The 23,735-nt window shown below is 38.4% G+C and overlaps 1 protein-coding gene across 2 annotated transcripts in view; it reads left to right on the forward strand.

Annotated features, from left to right (window-relative positions):
- Positions 1-441: 441 nt before the first annotated feature.
- Positions 442-23,735, forward strand: part of SLC15A2 (solute carrier family 15 member 2) — a 28,868-nt gene continuing 5,574 nt past the window's right edge. Inside the window, exons 1-14 of one of the 2 annotated variants that reach the window (XM_006090942.3) lie at positions 442-583; positions 2,276-2,363; positions 3,317-3,458; positions 9,251-9,343; positions 10,452-10,551; positions 12,677-12,767; positions 13,006-13,083; positions 18,713-18,795; positions 19,699-19,785; positions 19,964-20,053; positions 20,151-20,195; positions 21,230-21,262; positions 21,979-22,067; positions 23,197-23,278. In XM_006090942.3, coding sequence (XP_006091004.1) covers positions 479-583; positions 2,276-2,363; positions 3,317-3,458; positions 9,251-9,343; positions 10,452-10,551; positions 12,677-12,767; positions 13,006-13,083; positions 18,713-18,795; positions 19,699-19,785; positions 19,964-20,053; positions 20,151-20,195; positions 21,230-21,262; positions 21,979-22,067; positions 23,197-23,278 — 1,206 coding nt within the window. In that variant the 5' untranslated portion in view covers positions 442-478. The remainder of the gene's footprint in view (positions 584-2,275; positions 2,364-3,316; positions 3,459-9,250; positions 9,344-10,451; positions 10,552-12,676; positions 12,768-13,005; positions 13,084-18,712; positions 18,796-19,698; positions 19,786-19,963; positions 20,054-20,150; positions 20,196-21,229; positions 21,263-21,978; positions 22,068-23,196; positions 23,279-23,735) is intronic. The other variant, XM_023755810.1, reaches the window with a different exon arrangement.

Raw genomic sequence — 23,735 nt, forward strand, 5'->3', positions numbered from 1 at the left:
TCAGCTAATATGCTAATGATCTGGTCATTACCATTACGGCGTATTGACCATTAGCATATTAGCTCTTTATTAGTATAGATTGTTTATAATAGGTGTTCAGTAAGTGGCAACTGTTGTTATCCAGAAATCAATGCTTAAATCTATGTTTGAAGGATTGCATTCTTAACTATTATGCATTCTTTTGCAATTCTCCAGCATTGTCTTTCCCATCTTATGATGTGTTGTTCACAATTCTCCTTTTACATAATTATTCTTTTGAACTAGTCTCTAAGACCCAACACTTTCTTTTCCTATAGATTTATGCTTTGCTCTGGGTCAGGCAGTTGCTCAAGCCAACACCTACAGGGTTAAACCTAGTTTCTGAAGCCACCCCTTTTCCCCTCCCAGTCAGTCCCACTTTTCACAGTAGGCTGGCAGCTGTCCCAAGTGCTTACCGAAGCCAAATGCTTGAAGAGAGAGAGCGAGTAAGGAGCCAGCTATGAATCCCTTCCAGAAAAATGAGTCCAAGGAAACTTTTTTTTCACCTGTCTCCACTGAAGAGGTACCACCTCCACCTCCCAGCTTTCCAAAGAAGCCACCTCCGGTGAGTCCCCAGATTCCTGTCTGCCTTAGACAGGAACAAGCTTGTTCTTTTGGTTCTCTTCTTTGGCTTCTTGGAGCTTTAGGCTGAGATGTCATAGGGATTAAAAACTATTCTTTCTTGGAGTTAGAATTAACATGAAAACCTAAACAGGTTTCTTTTACTTGGGAGGGGAAGCAGCAGAAAGAGATCGTCAAAATTTTTCATTTGAGACCCAGGACTTTGCTATGTTTCATTGTATGTATATTCTGAATTTCTCTGTGAAGAAAAGAAAAAGCAATGGGAAAGTCCAGGGAAACTTGGCAAGCACTCCTGTGCTAGAGAACTGTGTGTGATTGTTCTTTCTTTACCAATATAAAAACACAGCCCTTAGTTCCCCGTGTCCAGAGTCTTAAGCTGGACACCAAGAGAAGTTTGAGAATAGATTCAGTACTTACGATGTGTTCAAGTTTACAGTGGGAGGCAGGATAGAAAAACAAAGAAGTAATAATGGTTAAAGCACTTCCAAATTCATTATCTCATTCAATTCTCACATCAAAATCCTGTAATGAAGAGGATACAGTAATAATGGACAATATCTACTAAGTTCTTAAATATGGGCCAAGAGGTGGTAGTATTCTCATTTTGTTGAAATAACAGACCTGAAGCATAAAGACAGGTGTGGTGACATGGCCAGGGTCAATATGTTCCCCCAGCCAGGGACAATGTAACATAGCTAGTGAAAGTGTATTAACAAAACCTCAGCTTGCAGAATTCTCAAGCTGTGAGCTGGGAAGGTTATAAGTCAATTCATTGTGTCTTTCAAGCAAGTTATTATCATACATTAACATACTATATAATAAAAGCCTAATATGCTAAGTGTTCGGTAGTCCAGTCGGCCGTTCAACCAATCAAAGTGTAATATGCTAATGATATGCTAAGGCCGCTCAACTGCTCTCTATGACGTCCACTGACCACCAGGGGGCAGACAGTCGACCGGTTGACCAGTTGCTATGACATGCACTGACCACCAGAGGGCAGATGCTCCAACCAGTAGGTTAGCTTGCTGCTGGGGTCTGGCCGATCCGGATGGAGTGAGATGTGCTGGGCATGCCCTGGAGCCCTCCTGCAGTCCCTCCTGGCTGGCCAACCTCCCACATCCCTCCTTGGCCCCAATCGTGCACTGGTGGGGTCCCTTGGCCTGGCCTGTGCCCTCTTGAAATTCAGGACCCCTTGGGGGATGCTGGAAAGCCAGTTTCAGCCCGATCCTGCAGGCCAGGCTGAGGGACCTCCCTGGTGCATGAATTCATGCACTGGGCTTCTAGTATATTAATATTTAGGAGGGTTTTTAATCTATCGATAGCCACCTCTTCATTATGTTCCTAGATATAGTAAGTATTCTGCCCAGAGTCCCAGGCTTTTCAGTTAGTAGTGATGGGAAGATAAGCAAATCCTGGGTCTAGGATCAAGGAATGTCTGAGCAGTTCCATATTAAATGAATGAAGAACAAGTAATGTTCATAATAGCTTCTATCATTCCTAAATCAGCAATCAATGCAAGCACTTTTAGTAGATAATAGCTGTTTCTTGAAGAGTAGGCATCATTGCCTCACATTACCTATCATGGTGACTTAAAAGAAATGCATTTTTCTGCTGTGGAATGGTAGAGATTTAAATGAGAAGCTCATGCTTGAACCGTTGTCTTTCTGCTTCATAGAAAATCTGTGGCTCCAACTATCCACTGAGCATTATCTTCATTGTGGTGAATGAATTCTGTGAGCGCTTTTCCTATTATGGAATGAAAGGTAATTTTGTGTCCCAAAGTCTTCTCCGTGCACCCTCACTCCATGTTTGTAATGTCTAGTTTTCTTGTATGCATTTATTTCCCTTATCCACTCTTTCTGTCTTCATCCAAATTGGGCCCTTCCTTTGGCCAGGACTTCCAATAAATGCCTCATGGGATTTTACCTATAACGGATACAGGCCAAGCATAGAAAGGACTAATAGAAACCAGAACACAATCTGTGAGAATCGAAATGGGAGAACACTCACCATCTGAGTTCCATTCTTCATATTAGTTTTATGAATGTACTAGAGGCCCAGTGCATGAAATTTGTGCACTTGGGGGGGGGTGTCCCTCAGCCCCACCTGCACCCTCTTGCAGTCCGGGAGCCCTCGGGGGATGTCCAACTGATGGGGAGCGGGCCTAAGGCGGCAATTGGACATCCTTAGCGCTACTGTGGAGGCGGGAGATGCTCCCACCACCGCCACTGTGCTCGCTAGTCTTGAGTCCCGCTTTTAGCTGAGTGGCGCTCCCCCTGTGGGAGTGCACTGACCACCAGGGGGCAGCTCCTTGTGTTGAGCATCTTCCCCCTGGTGGTCTGTGAGCGTCATAGTGACTGGTCATTCCCCTGTTTGGTCGATTTGCATATTAGCATTTTATTACATAGGATTGTTGCTGAAAAGGAGATGGAAGGTATATTAGAAGCATCATATTCTTTATGATTGGCCTAGATGATGCTATGTGTGAACATAGACTGAAGGGAGGAGTATTGCATTTGTACACTAAGCACCACCCCATTCACAGCTCCCATGGGCACTGCTTCTACTGCCTGGGAGTCACTCCTCAGTCATTTCACTACTAGGAGTGTTGAAGGTTAAGATCACCTTCAAAGACCATAGAGCAAATGTACTTCTCTTCCATAAGTCACTTTAATGCACCTATCTTACTTTGCCTCCATTTTTTTTCCCACCTCAGCTGTGCTGACCCTGTATTTCCTGTATTTCCTGCACTGGAATGAAGACACCTCCACATCTGTATACCATGCCTTCAGCAGCCTCTGTTATTTCACTCCCATTCTGGGAGCCGTCATTGCTGACTCATGGTTGGGAAAATTCAAGTAAGGAAGATGGAAGATCACACCCCCAGAAGTTTTACAGATTAATTTCACAGAGGTTACCACTTAGAGCCTCTTTTCCCAAGCAAGAACACACCATATCATCCATGACAGATAGAATCTTCTAAGACAGACACATAGAAAAGCTATTTCTTTTCATTATCAGTTTTTCCAATATTTTTACATCCTTTTCAATCAGGAGTTGTTGTTTTTCTTAAATCTAATTTTAACCTTCTATCTTCTAGTCTAAGACTAATTCTTGTTCTGATCTCAGGGAAAATAAAGATTGCTAACCAGCAGAAAATTTATAATTTTAGAGACGTCAGTGTAGTTATTTGATATACTCGCCATCTCTTCTCCATATTGAATCATCCCAATTCCGTCAATATCTACGAGTCCCTCTTTTTGGTTCTTGTACCAACTCGTATTCTCTTCTCTAACCTCTTCCTGTAGTTTTCTTCTTAATAATTTAAACAGTTTTATGAGTTAGACTAATGGTCTGTTCAGTTCAGTATCTTTTAAGTTCCTGAAATTAGCACCAGGAGACATTTATAGGATAATGTTATAGTTGTCCTCTGTAACATTATCCTCATAGGCTAGAGATGGAGTTTAGATATCCATCTCCCCGTTATTTTCTGTGGACTTGTCACCTATGGATTTATCTGAATTAGCATTTCTCAAAGTACATTCTGTTGAAAATCTGCTGTATAGGATAATAATGAGTGTTATATAGGAAGATAATGACCTCATGGCGAAATAAGTTTGAAAAATGCTAGGCTGAACACAGCTTAAAATGTTTCTTTACTGCGTGATTTCTTATAGCCTTTAACATGCTAATATGCACTGGAAAATCTCAAAGAGAAGGTTATGGCACATAGTGTTTCCCAAACTTGTTTGACCAAAGGGTATTTTTTTCAGGGTATCTTGTGGACCTAGTGTTTCAAAGAATTCTCTTAGGAAACACTGGCTTATGTCTCACTTTGGCCTCTATATAATCATTGTTCTAAAGTATTTAATCAGCACTTTATAATAACTACAACCTATATGTAAAGTACTAAACAGTTTTGTTTTGTTTTTACTTGAGAGGGGGGCGGTACGTAGGTAGCTGAGATCTATGTTTGCTCCTTCTATAGTATTAGTTACCAAGTCCATCCAAACAGGGGGTTGGCACTATATGCAAAATAAAAAGCATAAGCCATGGTCTCTATTCAGTTATAGAATAAAAGACTCACATACATAACCAGTACTTCCATTGACTTTTAAAAATGACTTCCTTTGAAGTTGGAGTATAGTTCTTGGGTATGGTGAACAATAGCTTCCTGTCTATTTCAGAGGAAATATAACAGGGGTCCTCAAACTACGGCCCGCAGGCCACATGTGGCCCACTGAAAACATTTATCGCCGCTGCCTGTCCTGCTTAGCAGCCGACGTCCCGGGCCCGCAGTGCGCATGTGTGGAATGTCTGAGGGACAGTGAACTGGCCCCCTGTTTAAAAAGTTTGAGGGGAGCTCCAGTGGCGAAATCGGTTAGCGCGCGGTACTTATAAAAAGTTTGAGGACCTCTGAAATATAACAACCTCTACTTTTTTTTAATTTTAACGATTTTTTTATTTTAACTATATATATTTTTTACAACCTCTACTTATGCCCTCAATCGCAATCCTTTTTGAGGTATTCTTTATTTTTTAAAATTTTTTATTGAGTTATAATTAAAATAAAATACAAAAATCCAAAAGTCTTAGTGTAAAGTTTGATGAATTTTCACATATGTGTCACCATTACCTAGCTTACTTTCCCTAGAGTTTTTGTACTCTCAATATTCCTCTCTCTCGCCTTCAAATTCTCTCATAGAGATGGTCTTTTCCTGTACCTAGAAGCCTGTTCAAATCTCTGAGACCTTTAAACAAACAAGACTATTGTTAACCCTCCTTTCAAACTGTCTTCTTTGTCTTATTATCATTATCTCCAAATTTTAAAAAGAATCATCTATATTTGTTGCCTTCTTTTCTCACTCTTCATTATCACTCCTTAGGGCAGACTGATATAATGTAATGCAATAGAATCCAATTCAATTTAATCTGATAGAATTTAATTCAATAAATGTTTATCAAACTTCTATTTGTTCAAACAAGCATGGGGGGGGTAAAGAGATGAATAAGACACAAATACCTGTTTCACACTGTTCATATTCAACTGTCTTTAATGAAGAGCAGCAGATTGTGGTAAGTACAATAAAATATAGCATAAATGATCTCTTTATCCTATTGAAATGCCTCTCTCTAAGATCATTGATAATGATCTCTCTCTTTTTTAAAAAAATCCTCACCAGAAATATTTTTCCATTGATTTTTAGAGAGAGTGGAAGGGAGGGAGAGAGAGAAAAACATTGATGTGCGAGGGACATACTGTTTGGTTGGCTCCTGCAAGATATGTACCCTTGACTGGAAATTGAACCCAAGACCCTTTGGTCCTCGAGCCAATCCTCTAACCATTGAGCAAAACCAGCTAGGGTGATAGTGATCTCTTTGTTGACAAATTCCAGCAGTACTTTCTAGATTCTTATTCACTTTAAACTTATTTTAACATTTCAGTCTATTTATTACTCCTATATTCTTGAAACTTCATGGGCTTCTCTAACACTGCATTTTCTGATTTTTTCCTCATACTTTTTTTTTGGATTCTTCCTTATTTGGCTTTTTGCCTTTTGTTTACTTCACTCTTTCCTGACTGTAGGCAATTCCCCAGGGTATATTTTTTTACTGTCTCCTATTTCTCCAAATTCTCTTTTAGCAGATCCTAAGGCGTCAATATTAGCAATATGCAGATAGCTTCTCCAACTCTGTAATTTTAATTTCTCATTCAAGTTCAGTATGCATTATAACTGCATAGTGCCATTCATCGCCTGGATGTTCCACCTTATCCTTACTTCCCAAACCTATACGCTCACATTCAATCAGTTATCAAATTCTACCAATTCTATTTCTATAATATCTCTCACATTTTCCCTCTTCAACAGTGATTCTCACTGCCATTAACTGCCACAACTCGAGTTTTGGTCTTCATTACCTCTAAATTGGGCTATTGAACTGGACACCTACAATGTCATCACTGCCTCCCATATCCTTTTCTTACAATTGAGCCTATACAGGACTGCCAAATTAATCTTCCTGAAAGAAATCTCTGTTCACATTGCTACTTTGCTCAAAATTTTCTGCTGACTCACCCATTGTTACTAATCTCATCCCCACTGACCTTCCTGCTCTTATTGTCATACTCCCTTTCAAGACTTTACTAAAGAAAAACTGAATACTACTAAAGTTCCCCTAACAATAGTCAGTGCAAACATTTTCTACGTCTGTTTGCACTGTTTCTACTTCATGAAATTTCCTTCCTCCCCATCCTCCTTTGTCCAAATCCTGTAAGGCTCAGTTCAAAGGCCACCTATGTTATGGATTATTCTCTGCCCTTCACTCTTACTACTAGTCAGAAGTAACCTAATCTTCTCTGAACTTTTATTTTTTGCCCTCACATGACATTTACCAAATTCTATCTTATTATAGTTATTTGTATATGTCTAATATTTTCTTCTGAAGAGAAAATAAAGTCTCATATATATTTTTATCCACAGCACCTAGAAGAGTGCCTGATAAATGTTTCAACTAATAAATTTATTCACCCTCAGATACTCAAATGTAGGCACAAGACTGAGGATAGCTGTGGGCAAGCATGAAGATGACTTTTATCCCTAGTGTTGGTTTTTTATACCCTGTGACCCATGCCTATCAGTCTGGACTCAACCTTGGCAATCACAACCACCCTCTTAAATGTCTTTATTGTCAAATATGCTTTTGGATGTCCTCTCTACACTTCTTTCTCTTTCTCCTTAGTGGGTCTATAGCATTTCCTCCCCTCTCCTATCTTTTTTGTCTGGTCAGAAATTACTCTCTTCACACTAGATCTCTTCCTTTGCCATCACCACACATACCCCTCAGTTCCTAAACTCTAATTAAAAATTACTTCTGGTGGTGAAATAAAATTTAAAAGGTCTTCTATTTCCTTGTCTTTTTCCACATTAACTTGTTCATGAAAAACCTGAAGGAACACTGGACTATGTAGAAAGTAGAAGTTCTAGACCTAATGCAAATACTAATTGGATTGTCACTTTAGGACTGCCCTTTGATCTCTCTGGATTTCATTTTCCTCATTTGCAAATGGAAGCTAGGTCAAGTCTATCTAACACAGTTCTGTGTTATATGGTTTGAATTACAATGATTCCAGTGATCTCATTTCAAATGTGGGCTTTCCATGTCTCTCTTGACTTCTTTCTCCTTCTGTTAATTTCCTGCCATTAGATTCCTCTCTTATGTTCTCCATATTTTAGACTAATTCCCTGTCTTTTACCTAGAAAGTTGCCTATTTTCCTTCTACGCCACTTACACTTCTCTTATTTATTTAGTCCAATAACTTGATATTGCTCTGATCTCCCTAGTCAGACTCTATTACTCCAGCTCAGACTCCTTTTGATTTTTCTGTCTGATGATCTAGCATAGATCATCTCTTTTGGGCTCATGAGAGCTGGCCTTTTTTCAGTCCTTTTTCATTCTAATTTTTTCTTTTTATTCCAACAAAGAGAACTTTTCTCTAGAAGGCCCTCCAAAATGTTTTGCGAAACCCTGGCCCCTCCTTCTGATATTAATTAGTCACCCAACTTTTTATCCCCTACTTGCCGTTATAAGCCTTCTAAGATCCCTTCCCTGGAGAGCCAACCTAGGAAAATTCGATATTTAAAATGAGAAATCCACATCCTAAGTTTCTGGTATCTTTAGCCTCTCTCTGATTCCTTCATTCCTTTCTTTATATTCCACATTAACATGTAATACTTTAAAATTACAGATGTAAACTATATAATTTCCAAGGTTCCTTCTAGAACTGACATTCTACTTATATATAAAGAGATTGCTAGTGTGGTGATATACCTAAGAAGTGTATTGTATATGTGGCCGTATGCCTTATTTCAATGTTTATAGTTCTACATACATTCTTACCAGAATTCCGCACTCTTCTACTTTGTATTTGCCATTCAGATTTCAGGAAAAACAACACAACAGACAGTCCCTACCAGCTGTATGATCTTTATCACTGGCAAGTCTATTCAGAGCCCATGGCTCCATTTTTAATTGCCCATGAAGTAACTGTGGCAGATATTATAATGAAACCAAGTGTTCAAGTGACTAAGCTGAATCTGAGAGCCATTTACCTCTCTCTATATCTTAATGGTTGGGTTTAGAGAGAGTTTGTATTAGCCATTCCTTTTTTCTGTTTAATTGGAGTTTTTCCTCAACCCCTGTCAATTTCTAGAGCCAAAGACATTCCTTGAGAAAAACATCTCAAAATATCCTCTTCTTCTAGTTCTCCAACTTTAAAACATCATCACTCACTACAAATTTATTCTGGCCTCGACATATCTGTACCAGAGCAGGAATGCTCTGTGTATGTGTATGTGTAAAGTAAGAACATAAGAGTAAGGGGGGAGGAGAGGTCATATATGAGAAAGGAGCTTGAAGGGAATGTCCATTACCTCTAACACTCAAGGTAAAGAGTTCTCCCTTTTTCTAGTCTGTTTACTTCATTTGCCATTATTATTTCTATTTGCATTTCTCAGGAAATTTTTTCCTCCTCCACCCCTTTCTCTTTTCACTTTATTTATTCTGGCACTGAGAATAGTATGAACTCTGAGTCTGTATTACTTAAGTCTCTGAATTCTGTTTGGAATGACTAATTTAACTCTCTCAACAGGACAATTATGTATCTATCTTTGGTGTATGTACTTGGCCATGTGATCAAGTCCTTGGGTGCCTTACCAATACTGGGGGGACACATGGTACACACGTGAGTAAAATCATGGAATAAACTGGACCATTTTTCTTCCATTAGGTAAACCTCTTATACTTGTATTACAGATTATTTTGTATTTTCTTACCAGAGATATCCCTTTATTTTACAGCCAACTGTTGTTTTATTACCAAATTGGTTAAGAAGAAGTTATTTACAAGTTGAACTCTTTCATACTTTATCTGAACTCATTTGTTTTTATTAAATATTTGGGGACTTTTAGAATGCCTAGTTGGTATCCTCTTCATAAAAACTCATCGTATGCTTGAAGGCAATCATTAAAACTATTTTGTCCTCCATATTCCCTCACTTATTCATCCATTCATGCATCTGTACTTTACCAGGGTTAAAAAAATGTCTGTAACATTTTCTTATAATGCATTGTAGAAGTCATATTCAAAGCTTGGATATTTTCCATTTATATTTAGTTGCATATGTCGCAGTTGCTCTATCCATTTTTACTAAAGCTACTGATGTTTATGGGCAAGAAGTATTTGATAGCTTTTTATGTCTGATGGTTCAGTCACCAAAGAGGATTACAGTTGTTCAAGAACCAGGACACATGTATTCATGTTTATAATGTGCCTATACATGTATTTATCCAGTGAGTTAAGAATTTTGTTTGGAATTTAATAATTATTAGATACCTTCTTATTGGTGTCCCTCCAAAAATCAATGACACTTCTAATAATTATGATGGATTTTTCATTTTGTTTTGTGTTCAGTAATGGTATGTGGGATAAGGGTTCATAAGGTCTTTATATTGAAGTGTCTCTTTGACTAAGACAAAATTGATAACCAGAGCTTTAATTTTGAAGTTGCTTGAGTATCTACTTCTATTTGTTGTACACAAGGGATAAATGGAAATGTCAGGGACAAAATCCTCCCATGTAATAAATACTTCCTGGGAGAGGCTCAAGGGTCACAAAGCTCTTAAGTACCCCCAAGTCTTTCCTGGGAGTGAAGGCAGATGGAGAGTGCTCACAGGTTAGAAATGTAAAGGGATCTTTACATGTATACTTTTTTCCCTCCTGTAGCCCTATATTCAGTTTTTACTGTTGTGTTTAATATCAATATGGTTAGTGTCCTCACCTCTGCATTTCAGAGTCCTATCATTGGTCGGCCTGAGTCTAATAGCTTTGGGAACAGGAGGTATCAAACCCTGTGTGGCAGCTTTTGGTGGAGACCAGTTTGAAAAAACACATGTAAGAGTCCTGTTAATCCTGTATTTCCAAGACTACAGAGCAGATGTTAAAAGAGGTACCTGGCAGGTAGCCATTTGCCAACATTGGTGAGATGATATCTGAGGAGTTATGTTCCATTCTGGGTATGGGTCATTAATAGAGAGAAAAACTGAAAAATGTTCAAAGGAAAGTGACCAGGGTGGTAGATGTCCTAAAAAAGACACATCTTATGAAGAAAGGTTGAGGGAAATGGAAATATTTAGCTTCAAGAAGAATGAAAAATATAGCTTTCTATAGATTTTGGACAGATGTCAGGTGAGGCCAATGAGTGAAAGCTATAGGAAACTAGCTTTTTGCTTGAAAGAAGGAAAAACTTCAAATAGAGTTTGAAGTAGTGAATTTACTCTCACTTGAAGCATTTAGGAAAAAAATGTCATAAGCACATTGGGAATGGGAAGGGATGAGTAGTGTAAAGGTGATTTAAGTATCTCTAACTTTGAGATTCTATGAAAGGGCAAAATGACCAAGCAGAATGAGTTTCTATAGATGAACTTGTCTAGATCAGGGATTTTCAACCACTGTGCCACAATAATTTTATGAACATGCAATACCTGACTATTTACTCAGGAGTACTGACCTCTTTTCCTTTAGATTGTCAAATAAAAAATGACAACAGCCAACACAACAATAGTCATCTGGTGTGAATGAATCAAAATTATATCTATTTTGTGTGTGTGTCAGATTGGTAAAAAAAAAAATGTGTTTTTTGGTGTGCTGCAGAATTTTAGTGATTAGTTTATGTATGCCATGAGATGAAAAAGGTTGAAAATCACTGGCATGGATGATCATTCTCTCTTTTCCTAAATACTTTACATTGTCAATGGTGGTGGTGGTGGTGGGGGAAACAGTATAAAAGAAGTAAAATTGATCTTGTATGAGGAAGTAGTGAGAACTGAGCAAGGGAAACTCTATTCTTAGATTAGCCGAATTTTCTGGCTTTGTTTTTTGCTCTCAGATTTTTTTTGTGTGTGTGTGTTTTTTTTGGGGGGGGGGTCTGTCTTCATGTATATATTCCCTCTTCTATAGCTATTTATCATGCTTCTAGGTTTTTTTCTCTCTGGTGTCTCTCTGTGTCTTGTCTTCCTGTGGTATTAACTCAAATGGTCTTTTATCCTTCAGACCATTTAGCGATCATTTTGTATTCTTTATATGTCTGGGGTCCAGAGTTCATAATTTGGAGAAATAACAAAACTTTGGCAAGTGGGATTCTATACACTATGAACTATACAAATATGTGTGTGAAATAAGGTTTAAATAGGGAGCAGAAGAAGAAGTGAAACATACTGTAAAATAGAAAATGGGAAGGACAGATTGTTCTGTGTCAGGAAAAGATCTGGGTGGCAAAATGAAACACAGCAGTATGCAATGAATGAATAAAGCATTAGCAACTTTATTTGAAAATTGCTTCATTTGGTAACTGTTCCACAAAGATATTTAATCATAGGACAAACCCATCTCCAAGTTTCCATCAGCCACCTCTAAGACCATGGACTTCCTTTTATACTCTCTGGCAGACTTCCCATAAGCACTAGGTAAATTACTTGATCAGCAGTTTACTTCACTGTCCTATGTTCTAATCCTATTCCTACCACACATTCCACAAAATATTTTCTCTAACTCAGTCAATCATTTGCTTAATTTGGTCAATAAATATCTATTTAGTCTGTAATATATGCAGGTATTATGGAAGACAGCGGGGATTACAGAAATGAGTAACACACGATTTCTGTCCTAAAGGAACTCACAACCTACTGAAAGAAACAGACATTTAATAAAAAATATATATATTATAATAGGTATATATGGAGCACATTAGTGGCATAGTATACAGGATGATTATTTTTGGTATGGTAAAGGGGTAAAAGAATGTTAAAGATTCGTGTTTAAACTAAGGTTTGAAAGATGGGTAAATGTTTGTATGTGGTGAGCTAGGTATATTTTAAAATATCTAATATAATATTCAGATACCGGGGAGGCAATATCTGAATCTGTCTCTGTAAATGTACTTCCAGCTGAATCTGAACATTGATTGGGTAGAGTGCAGCTAAGAGTTATATTGAACTGATAATATTTCCTTTTGTTTCAGGAAGAGGAACGGACTAGATACTTCTCAGTCTTCTACCTCTCCATCAATGCAGGGAGCTTGATTTCTACCTTTGTCACACCCATGCTAAGAGGTTAGAATCTTTTCAGAGGGGCCCTCTATAGAGCTTTACTCAGCCAGACAAAAATCTGTCCAAGACTTCCTGCTGTTCACCCTCTTATAAGGGCTTGAAAACCTGAGATAATCTCTTTCAATCTTGATTTGTCTGACCCCAAAGAAAGATTATGGATGTCTATGTCTACAACCTGAAAAACTTGAGCTTGCAGAACACCAAGGACTCAAGATTCAGGATTACTTTTTTTTTTCTTTAGGAGATGTGCAGTGTTTCGGGGGAGACTGCTATGCACTGGCTTTTGGAGTTCCGGGATTGCTTATGGTGATAGCTCTTGGTAAGTCCAGTGGCGCCGAGGAAACTAATAATCACTGATGCCTGCCAACGTAAGGCATCATGTAAGCACTTTACACAAATGATTTTACCCACCCCTCAGACTAACTCTTTTAGGTAGGCATTATTGTAGGGGTTTCTCCTAAACATTGGAGATAAATTCACTAAAGTCAAAAACCTTTTTTAAAAAAGTGCTCAAGGTTATACAACTAATAAGAAGATTCCTAGAGAGCTTTTTAAAAAAATAACTGAGCCATGGGCTTGATGTAGATCCAATTAAATTAGTTTCTCTGTGGAATAGGGCCTGAGCATCTATACTTTTAAAAATATCTAGGTAATTCTAATGTGTACTCTCTACACTAAAATATGTGGGGAAGCAAGGAAGATAATCCTTTCTCTCAAACTAGTTTATTTCATCTGGTAATTGAAAGATACATTTGAATTCTTTGGGACTTATAAAGTCACTTCTAGGTTTAGCAGTTTCTGCCCTGCTCTGCAGTTCTCCCAAGGAGCACTGAGAATATGAGGAGCAAAGAGAATAAGAGGAGTTAGATAAGTAGGTGGGGACTCCTGCAACTTAGATCAAGTGGCATTCTCTTTACCACCAAGAACCCAGTAATGGAAGAGGAAAGGGGCTGCTTAGTTTATGCCATCTAATGAGAAATTTGGACATAATTGTTTCTAATCATTGACCTGGAAACCTGTTCTCACTCTGAGCCTTTGGGTAACACCCCCTTGGAAGATGTCCAGTCAAAACAGATAAAGAACTCAATAGAGGAAAAAGAGCCCAGAGACTCACAATGTTCAGTGTGATTATTTTCTAGCAGGAGGTGGCTAATAGTAACACTCAGATTCCAATTCCAATTCCAGCGAAATGCATGTGTTCTCCGGGAGAGCTATGATAATACATTCCCTGCTTCCTTCTCCCTTTTAAGCCAACCATTTTCCCAAATAGTTTCCTGGTTTGCCAGTGATTAGAACTATGTCTCCTTCTCTGGATTATTGAATAATAATGATATTTACATAGAGTAATTATGAGACCAAAAGAGATGCCGCAAAGGAAATTTTAAAAATAAATTATGAAATGCTAAACAAGTATAGCTATGATTATTAGTCAGCTGCTTCACTTTTCTTGGCACCAATAAATAACTTAATCTTCTGGCCTTTCACTATAATTTAATTAATCAATGTTTGAAAATTTATTCATTCAACAAACATTTATTTAATGCACCTATTATATGTCAGATTCTGTGCTAGATATTGGGGTCACATTGGTGCATGAGACAACTACAGTTCATGCTTTCAAAAAACTTATATAGTCCAGCAGGAAGAAGGAAACAAACAACTGTTTAATTGGAGTTTTTCCTCAACCCCTGTCAATTTCTAGAGCCAAAGACATTCCTTGAGAAAAACATCTCAAAATATCCTCTTCTTCTGGTTCTCCAACTTTAAAACATCATCACTCACTACAAATTTATTCTGGCCTCGACATATCTGTACCAGAGCAGGAATGCTCTGTGTATGTGTATGTGTAAAGTAAGAACATAAGAGTAAGGGGGGAGGAGAGGTCATATATGAGAAAGGAGCTTGAAGGGAATGTCCATTACCTCTAACAACTGGGGCAGGATATAAAAAGCTATAGGAACACAGAAGAGGGATGCCTGACTAAGACTTTAAGGGTCAAAAAAAGTTTGCCTAAAGAAATGACATCTAAGGGGAGAACTAAAGAATTAACAGCAATTAATCAAAGAAGAGATTGGAAGTGAAACAGAAATAGGACATGGTATCTGTAAGACAAGGGAGTGAGAGTTAGTATGACATATTCAAAGATATTAAAAGAATTCTGATTGCCTGGAGCATAAATGAGAAAAATAAAGAAGAGGAATAGACAGAAACCAGATAATGAAAGGCCTTTAAGCAATTAAAGAATTAGAACTTTACCAGGAGAGAAAAGTGGAGAGCTACAAAAAGATTTTGAACAAAGGAATGATTGTTAGATTTTTATTTTTCAGTAACTATAATGTGGGCAAAGGGTGGGTTAAAGGTGAGTGAAGAATACTATTTATCTTGAGCACTAAAATTTTGGCACTTCATTAAATTTTGTGCTCAAGGTGAGTGACTCACTCAGCTCACCTTGTCTCACTTGGTAGAACTGATAAAACTTAATTGATTAAATATGTGAAGTGAGGGTTCTGACTTTGAGCAGCTGGGTGGAGAGTGGGGTTATTGACTAAGATAACGAGGGAGAACAGGTTTGGGGCAATACCAATAAATTTAGTTTTGAATATGTTATATTTTAGATATCTTGGAACATATAGAGTTCCAAGCAGTTATTTGGAAGTACAGGTTTAGAGCTCAGAATAAATGTTGGGTTGTAGAGAAATATCTGGAGCTATGAGTATAAGGATAGTAATTAAGCCATGAAAATACAGTGGGGCCTTGACTTACGAGTATCCCCACTAATGAGTTTTTTGAGATACCAGCTGTCTCTCAGCGGATTTTTTGCATTGAGTTGACAGAGTAATTTGAGTTAACGAGCTCCTTAACGAGCTCGGTCTCAGAACTAATTAAACTCGTAAGTCAAGGCCCCACTGTAGTGAAAATAACTAAGAGATAATAAGAATAAAGCAAAAAGAAGGCTAGGATAAAACCCCGAGGAACACCAGCATTTAAAAGATAGGCAAAGAGGAAGGGCTCACAAATGAGACTAAAAAGGAATGGCCGAAGTGGCAGTAGTGCTCTCCTGGATACCAAGGAGATTTTAAGAAGAAAGGAAATCATTCTGTGACAAATGTCACTGAGTGGGAAATTGAGGTAAAAAATGTCCAGTAAATATAGCAACAAGAAGGTCATTAATTTGATGACATCAGTTATGGTAGATTGGTGGAGATTTAAGATTAATTGGAAAAGATTGGGAAGTGAATAAGAAGTAGGAAAGAGAGGCCTTGCTGGCATGGCTCAGTGGTTGAGTATTGACCTATGAACCAGGAGGTCATGGTTCAATTCATAATCAGAGCACATGCCTGAGTTGCAGGCTGGATCCCCAGTGGGGGGCATGCAGGAAGCAGCTGATCAATGATTTTCTCTCATCATTGATGTTTCTATCTCTCTCTCCCTCTCCATTCCTCTCTGAAATATATATTATATATATATATGTATAATATTTTAAGTAGGAAAGGGAAAACAGTATTTATAGCTGAAAGGTAACATGGAGTCAAGAGATGGTATGAAGCGTGCTTGAATATTATTGGGAAGACTCCCTTAGAGAAAGAGGCTGAAGATGCAAGTTGAAGATAATAAAATCAGTATGAAAGCACACATGGCAGAATTACCTTTGTACAGGAGGAAGAATATTACCTTCACATACCTGGAGGAAGGAGAAGATGGGTGTGGATACAGGAATTAATAGGTTTGATGGCAGGAAGATGGGGGGAGATTCCATTTTCATGATGTAAGAGGCAACATCACCAGGATATGATGGAAAGGGGTTCTATAATAAATCTGACATGTTCAGTGACTGAAAGTAACCTCCCAGAGTCATCTGGTCATAAATTCCTAACTGGCCAGGCATATAACTGCTTTAGTAAAAATGTTATCTTTGCCTTCCACAAGCCCTGTCCGTTGTTTTTGTGCATCTAGGTTAATACAACTTTGAAATGCCTCTTTTCCAGACCCCGCAAAGGTGTAACCACCCTCAGAGGAGCACATGATCTTGCTAACTATCCTGTAATCCAATCCCCGCCTTGCTTTCTCCGTCTTTATGTAAGATTCTTTATGTCTCCTTCTTAACTCCAAATGTGTATAAGAAACCACATGACTATCATTCCCCAGAGCATTAGAAGTCTTGCTTCCTGGCATTGTCATCAGTTTGGCTCAAATGAACTTATACAATTCCCTACAGATCTGAACATTTCTTACATCAACGGGGAGAATATACTAGAAACTCAAGGTCCCTACTCTTCAGAAGTAGCCTTGAAATTTAAATGTGACCTTTTTGAGTTGGTTACCTGGCCTTCCTTTCATCATTCCAATGTCACTATTGAGATCAGAATTCCTGAGCTTCCCAGCCTCTTTCTAGGATCATTCTCAGCTTCAGGGGCAGTTTATTCCCTATCCAAGATCTTCCTCTTGCCTAGATACCCCTTTATTTACCCATTTGTCTCCCAGAATTATCATTCTTTTCCTGAACCATTTTTTTTCTATCAACAATAAGAAGGTTGTAGTTGGTAAAGAGTACTGTTTGGAGGAGCATTGGGGAAACTGAGGATGAGTAAAGAAAAGGTGGTAGAGTGAATCTGACAGAGAGGAATGGAGAAATTAAACAGTTAAGGTCAGTGAAATTAAGGTGATTTAGGCATTCTCGTGTGTACAGATATTGGAAATGCTACTGAAAAGGCATCTTTGGTAAAGGATCAGCTAGAGGGACATCTTGCTGGAGCAGGAAAATCCCTTGGGCAGGAAAGTACATCTAAGCTGGAGTCTCCCCATTGATTTTAGCTAAATTTAATTGACTTGAATCAAAAGCACTTTATAATTATAAAAGTATTATCAGCTCATTGCTGATTATTTGGAAAGTATAAGGAAAAGTAAGAAAATAAAATGTGTCCACAATTAGCTGAGGAGATGTGCTTAAAGAATGAAGATGTAGAGTAAGGGAAAAGAATAAGCTTAAGAACAGAAATAGTACAGAAGATAATTTTTTGTAGGAATGATGAATAGTGGTTAGAGCATTACTCTCTGTAATGAAACATAAAGTGGGAAATGGTAAGCTGAGGTGAGCTACGTTGTGGACAGAGGCCACGTATTTATTTTTTTTAACTTTATTCCTAGTAGTATCTAGCACAAGGTTTAATGCAAGAAGGAGTGAATGAGAAGCTTTCTGATGTTTAAGAGCATGGATTTTTGAATCAGACAGGCCTCAAGTCTAAAGTGTAGTTTCTGGCAATTTCTAGCTTTCTAACCTTGTACCTGGTGCTTAATTTCTTTAATCTTCTATTTCTTTGTATGTAAAGTGGAGAGAGTGGTACATATTTTGTCAGGTTAAATCAGTTCATGTATGTAAAATGCTTAACACTTTACATATAAGAATAAACCTTCAATAGATAGTAATAATAATAACCATCAAAACAATAATTAATTTGGGATGGTATTTCATGGCAGGGGCTTGGGTTTATTAGGTAGGTCCTGAAAAGAAAGTTTTAATTTGGCATCAGATAGGGGAAGAATAGACCAGGGACTGAGGAACTAGATGATGGCCATTTTAATAACCCAGGGTAGAAGCTGTGAGGTCCTAAGTAAGAGTTGTAGCAAAAGAGGCGGCCGACTGAAGCAAGAGGATCAATGAAAGCTGGTAACATATCAGATGTGGAGATGGAGAAAGAAGAGTGAGAACTCAAAGATGACTTCCATTTTTGTGATTTCAGAAAAGTCTCAACAGATATCTCTTTTAACAAATGGCCATTTAATTCTTTTAACAACTTTTATAACTCTCAAGTCAGGAAGTGTTAAGTGAGGTTCCTCCCTTGACGAGATGATCTGCCAGTCACTCCTACACATCAGCAGTCTGTCCTTAGCCTTGGGTACTGAATGTGCTGAATGAGAAGCTAAGAACCTTGTTTGTGTATCAACTGCAGTTGTGTTTGCAATGGGAAGCAAAATGTACAACAAAACACCTCCAGAAGGAAACATAGTGACTCAAGTTATCAAATGTATCTGGGTAAGTTCATGAATTGTTTACCTGCCTTTTTCAATCAAAGACAAAGAGATGCTATGCTCAGCATAGAGACCTTCAAACACAGATCTACATTTTTCTCAATGACCTCTGTTCTACATCTGTGCCTTTTGGCAAATTGAAATTAATCAGTCTTCCTCTGTTCCCCTACTTAACTTCTAAGTAAAAAAGAAAAACATAATCATTTTTTAAATTGGAAAAAATCTTCTGAAATGTAGTTATAAGTGTCCATCAGTAGATGAGTGGATAAAACAGCAATGGTACATTTACAAAATGTAATACTACTCAGCTGTAAAAAAGAAGAAAATGTTACCCTTTGTGACAGTATGGATGAACCTGGAGAACGTTATGCTAAGTGAAATAAGCAATCAGAGCAGGATGACAGCTGTTGGCAGTTGGGGAGAGTGGGGGTGGGGTGGAGGGATTGAGCAAAAAAGAGAAAAAAGAGAGAAAAAACTCATTGAACGAACAACAGTGTGGTGGCTGTGAGGTGGAGGTGGAAAAGGGTATAGGGAGAATAAATGGTGATGGAAATTAAATTAAATTTTTAAATTTTTAAAAGACATAAGGATAAATAAAATTATATCTGAAATATTTTGAAATGTAATGTCTGATTAAATCAAAGCATCGGAATAAGTCACTTGAAGTATATCTGTTTCAGAGAAGGGATGATGAATTGAAAAAGGCAGGGGAGGACTTATATGCAAGCATATAGGCCTAACCAATGGACACAGACAACAGGGGGGTGAGGGCATGAGTGGGGGGGGGGTAATGTGGGGATAAGGACACATATGTAATAACTTAATCAATAAAAAATAATAATAAAAAAAGAAAAAGGCAGGGGAAGGTTTCTTTTTGTCTCTCCTCTGAGGTCTATCTCTGCCCTAGTTCGCTCTTTCCAACCGTTTCAAGAACCGTTCTGGGGACATTCCAAAGCGACAGCACTGGCTGGACTGGGCAGCTGAGAAATACCCAGTAAGTTGGAGTTTCAGAAATATCTTATAAATATCTCTGTAACATCTCTCCTAATATCCAAACCGATTCCCTCCTGCGGCATTTAACCTCTTCTCTTACTGTTCTGGGCTACCTCTACTCCAAGCATGAAAACCGTGTCTACCCATTTAGCCTGTTCCTCCTTTCCCTTGTGTTGCAGAAGCAGCTCATTATGGATGTGAAGGCACTGACCAGGATACTATTCCTCTATATCCCATTGCCCATGTTCTGGGCCCTTCTAGAACAGCAGGTAAGAATACTTCTTTTGAAAGCCGCCCCCCCCCCCGCCCCAGCCTTTATACTCTCACAAAAAAGGGATTTCTCCTAACGGCATCTGTCTGCCCTAGGGCTCACGATGGACCTTGCAAGCCACCAGGATGAACAGGAATTTGGTGAGTGGAAGAGATTTTCCAGAGAAGTCTGTTATTTTCTTTATAATCCATACTTGGGAAAAATTAATTCCTTTGTGTTTTTGCCTGAAAATGGACTTAAGGTCATAAGACAGGTCCTTTAGCATGCAAATACTGAGTAGGCAAAATAAAGAAATCTAGTCTAGAAATAAAAACCAGAGTCTTACCTTTAGAAATCAGGAACAGAAGGATGGGGAAGGTTTAAATGTGTACAAGGAAGTATTGAGAGGACAACAAAGGGATACAGACCTGGGATAGTGATGGCTTTCTTCCATCTATGCCTGCCCCGCACAGCAGAGACAGGTTTAATGGTGCTAGTACACGACTGGCCCCATCCCAGTCAAGATTCACAGCAGAGGATCTGCACATAGAATATTTTGTACATGGATATGGAAAACTTGGGAAAGTTGTAAGCATTTTTATCTCTTTTTCCAACCTCCATTCTTTGGCAAACTCACATAAAGTTCCATCTCTGCTCTCAATCATTTCACTTTCTAGATTATTGTCTTGTTTTTCTGCCATCACAGTTGTGAAGAGGGTAGGGTCTTATTAGCTAGCCTCTTTGCAGCCTGTCAAATATAAGTTAACCTTTTTCCATCCTCTGATTGTCCAGGATTTACCATGATTACCCTCCTGTTGACCCTCTGGAGAACTCTGTGTATCAGTGGGAATCTTTACCCTAAACCAGATAGCTTGTCCTTCACATAATTACTACCTATGACTGCAGTTACTGAGATGAATAAAAACACACTGACTATTCTCTCCGAGGTTAAGGAAAGTATAGTACATAGAAAAGAATATTCTGCCTTAGGGCATCTGCCTTCAGCAAACATAGCCTGAAGCCATTAACAGTCTGTTCAGCCCACATATCCTTACAAGCATAAAAATGGCTGAACCAAAGACCTGGTGAATTTTAACTTACTAGTATGTTTATTGCCTGTTAATTACCAAGATTGTTGATTTAGGCTTTTCTTGTCTTTAGCTACCTCTAAATTTAATTTATTATAATGTTTCAGGGTTTTATTGTGCTTCAGCCGGACCAGATGCAGGTAGGACACTTCTTTGTAGTCATGGGGACTTATTTCTTTCCTCATTTATACCTCTACCTGTAGTAGTAGGATTGCCAACCATAATTTGATGTTATTTTCCCTTGTATGCTGAAGAGTGCTAAGCATAGGGATGAACATATTCTCCTTCAGCTCCACACTTCTCTTTTACATCTTCTGTTAAGTAAGTAGCTCCTGACCAACTCCAGGGAAAGTAAGTTTTGAGCTCACAGGAAAAGTATAAGCATTGGACTTTTATCCTTGGCACAGTATAATGGAAGTGTTGTCAACGAAAGTAGAAGACTTTGTTGTATGAGCAACGAAGTCAGAATCTCTATTCATTGGTGACTCTTAGTTCTTTTTTTTAACTCTTTGTTCAAGAATCCCCAATTCTTCCTTCCATTTCTTCTGGCCTTGACATTTTCCTTTGGGCTGTGGAAATGGACATGACAAGTGAAAACGGGAACACCCAATTGATTGACAGAAAAACAGGTTCAGAGTGAAACTGGTTCCTTGGGATATCTGGAAACTAAGGTGCTATGCAAGGGAAATAGAGTCTTAGGTGTAAAGAGACTAAGAGATATGGAATCATTTTGTAATTTGTATGAGAAAAGTGTCTTTGGATGTGAGAAAGGAGGCACAAAAGCAAATGAGAGCACATGCTCACACTCATGATCGGAGAACACTTGTAACTAATCTTCTTTACTATGGTATTGCAGGTACTAAATCCCCTTCTGGTTCTTATCTTCATCCCATTGTTTGACCTTGTCATTTATCCTCTGGTCTCCAAGTGTGGAATCAACTTCTCGTAAGTGCTCATACGCCTGTATTCCTCCAGATTGACTCAATCTTTGCCCCGTCTGATAAAGATTCAATGTCAGTAGTTTTCTACCTAGTGATGATTTGTTTTGGTTTTATAATTTTTTTCTGGTTCTATTTACCCACGTTAGACTACACATCATGAATACCAGAGGATGGGAATTAGAACGAATTAATTCTTATTGTAGGGAGTCTAAGCCATTACTGCTGTCTGAACTGTGCAATGTTGAAGGGGTATGTCTAAGTTTCATGGAAACTCAAGAGTATGTGAGAGTGGCCTCCTAAACCAACTTATTGCTTTGTTCTTGAATGTTGCCTCTTCAAAGAAGTCTAAGCCTTTGATGACAATGAATCCCTTTAAATCTCCTATTGTCCCTATAAAACAAGTAAGGGGGCCTGGTAAGAGTGGGGATAGAATTGTCCCTATTTACTGCTTTCTCCCATAGAAGTGGTTGTTATTCTTTGATAAGTTTGACAGAGGAGTGTTTTAAGCCTCTTAATTCCCGGTTATTAAGCAATTTCCATTTAATGACCACTTTACCAGATTCAAATGGCCTTTTATCATTTACTCATTCATTGAAGTGGGTTCAGCAACAAGCCATGCAAATGTAAAAGCACAAATCTTGCCCTCAAGAGGTTTACTGTTTAATAAGGAGGTGGAATGTGTGCACATATAATTATTACAGGAGGTAAAATATGTTAGCTGCCCTAATAGGGGAGTAAAGTGGCAGGGAAGTGTAGAGAAGTCTGCTGCCAGGGTCAAGAAAAACTTCTGAACAAGAGGAAAATGAAGTAATAATATATAGCGCCTGGCATATGGTGAATGTTCAATTAATCTGACTGCATACTATTCTTCTTGTTATTATGACGTGATGAATAGAAAAAACATAAACAAAGATAGATGTGGAGAATGTGGTGCATTACAAAGAACCATTCAGTGCGACTCAAGTAAAGGGAGAAGAAAAGATGTGTGAAGGGGAGTTCTAGGAAATACTTTGGAAAGTAATTGGGGCCAAATCAGGAAAGGTCTTTATTGGTAGGCCGGGGCGGGCGGGGGGTGAATTTTATCCTTTAAACTCTAAAGTTTAGATATAAATGTCTCTCCCTCTTCTCGGCAGATCGCTTAGAAAAATGGCTGTTGGTATGATCCTAGCGTGCCTGGCATTTGCAGTTGTGGCAGTTGTAGAGACAAAAATTAATGTGAGTTCAATCATTTTTAAGCTCCATGAGTACAGGACCTTATCTATCTTGTTCACTCTTCTGGTTCCCTGGGACCTAGCACAGTACCTGTTTTAAAGAAGGTGCATAACTCATATTTGTGACAAATGAGTAGGTACAGAGGTAGAGCAGCAATGAAAAGGAGGCTCAGCTCCCACCTGAGTGATTCAGAATATATTGTCAAGAAATTTCCAAACACTTATATCAAGGTATCCAGCCATCTCTTTGGAAACACAAGCTCATATGATACCTTACCAGATACTTATACATATACCCTTTGACAGATTGAATGGCCACTATTGGGGAATGATGTACGAGGCCACAGCTGAGTTAAAACGTATGAAGGTTGTTACCTGACACCTGTGCTTGCTGCATTGATCTGGTGTTTCCCCCTCTAGACTGACTTCAGAGTTTCCTAAGCCAAATGGTCTTTAGTGGG

The sequence above is a fragment of the Myotis lucifugus genome, unplaced genomic scaffold (assembly GCF_000147115.1).
Source record: "Myotis lucifugus unplaced genomic scaffold, Myoluc2.0 scaffold_84, whole genome shotgun sequence".
In the NCBI taxonomy this organism is placed as follows: domain Eukaryota; kingdom Metazoa; phylum Chordata; class Mammalia; order Chiroptera; family Vespertilionidae; genus Myotis; species Myotis lucifugus.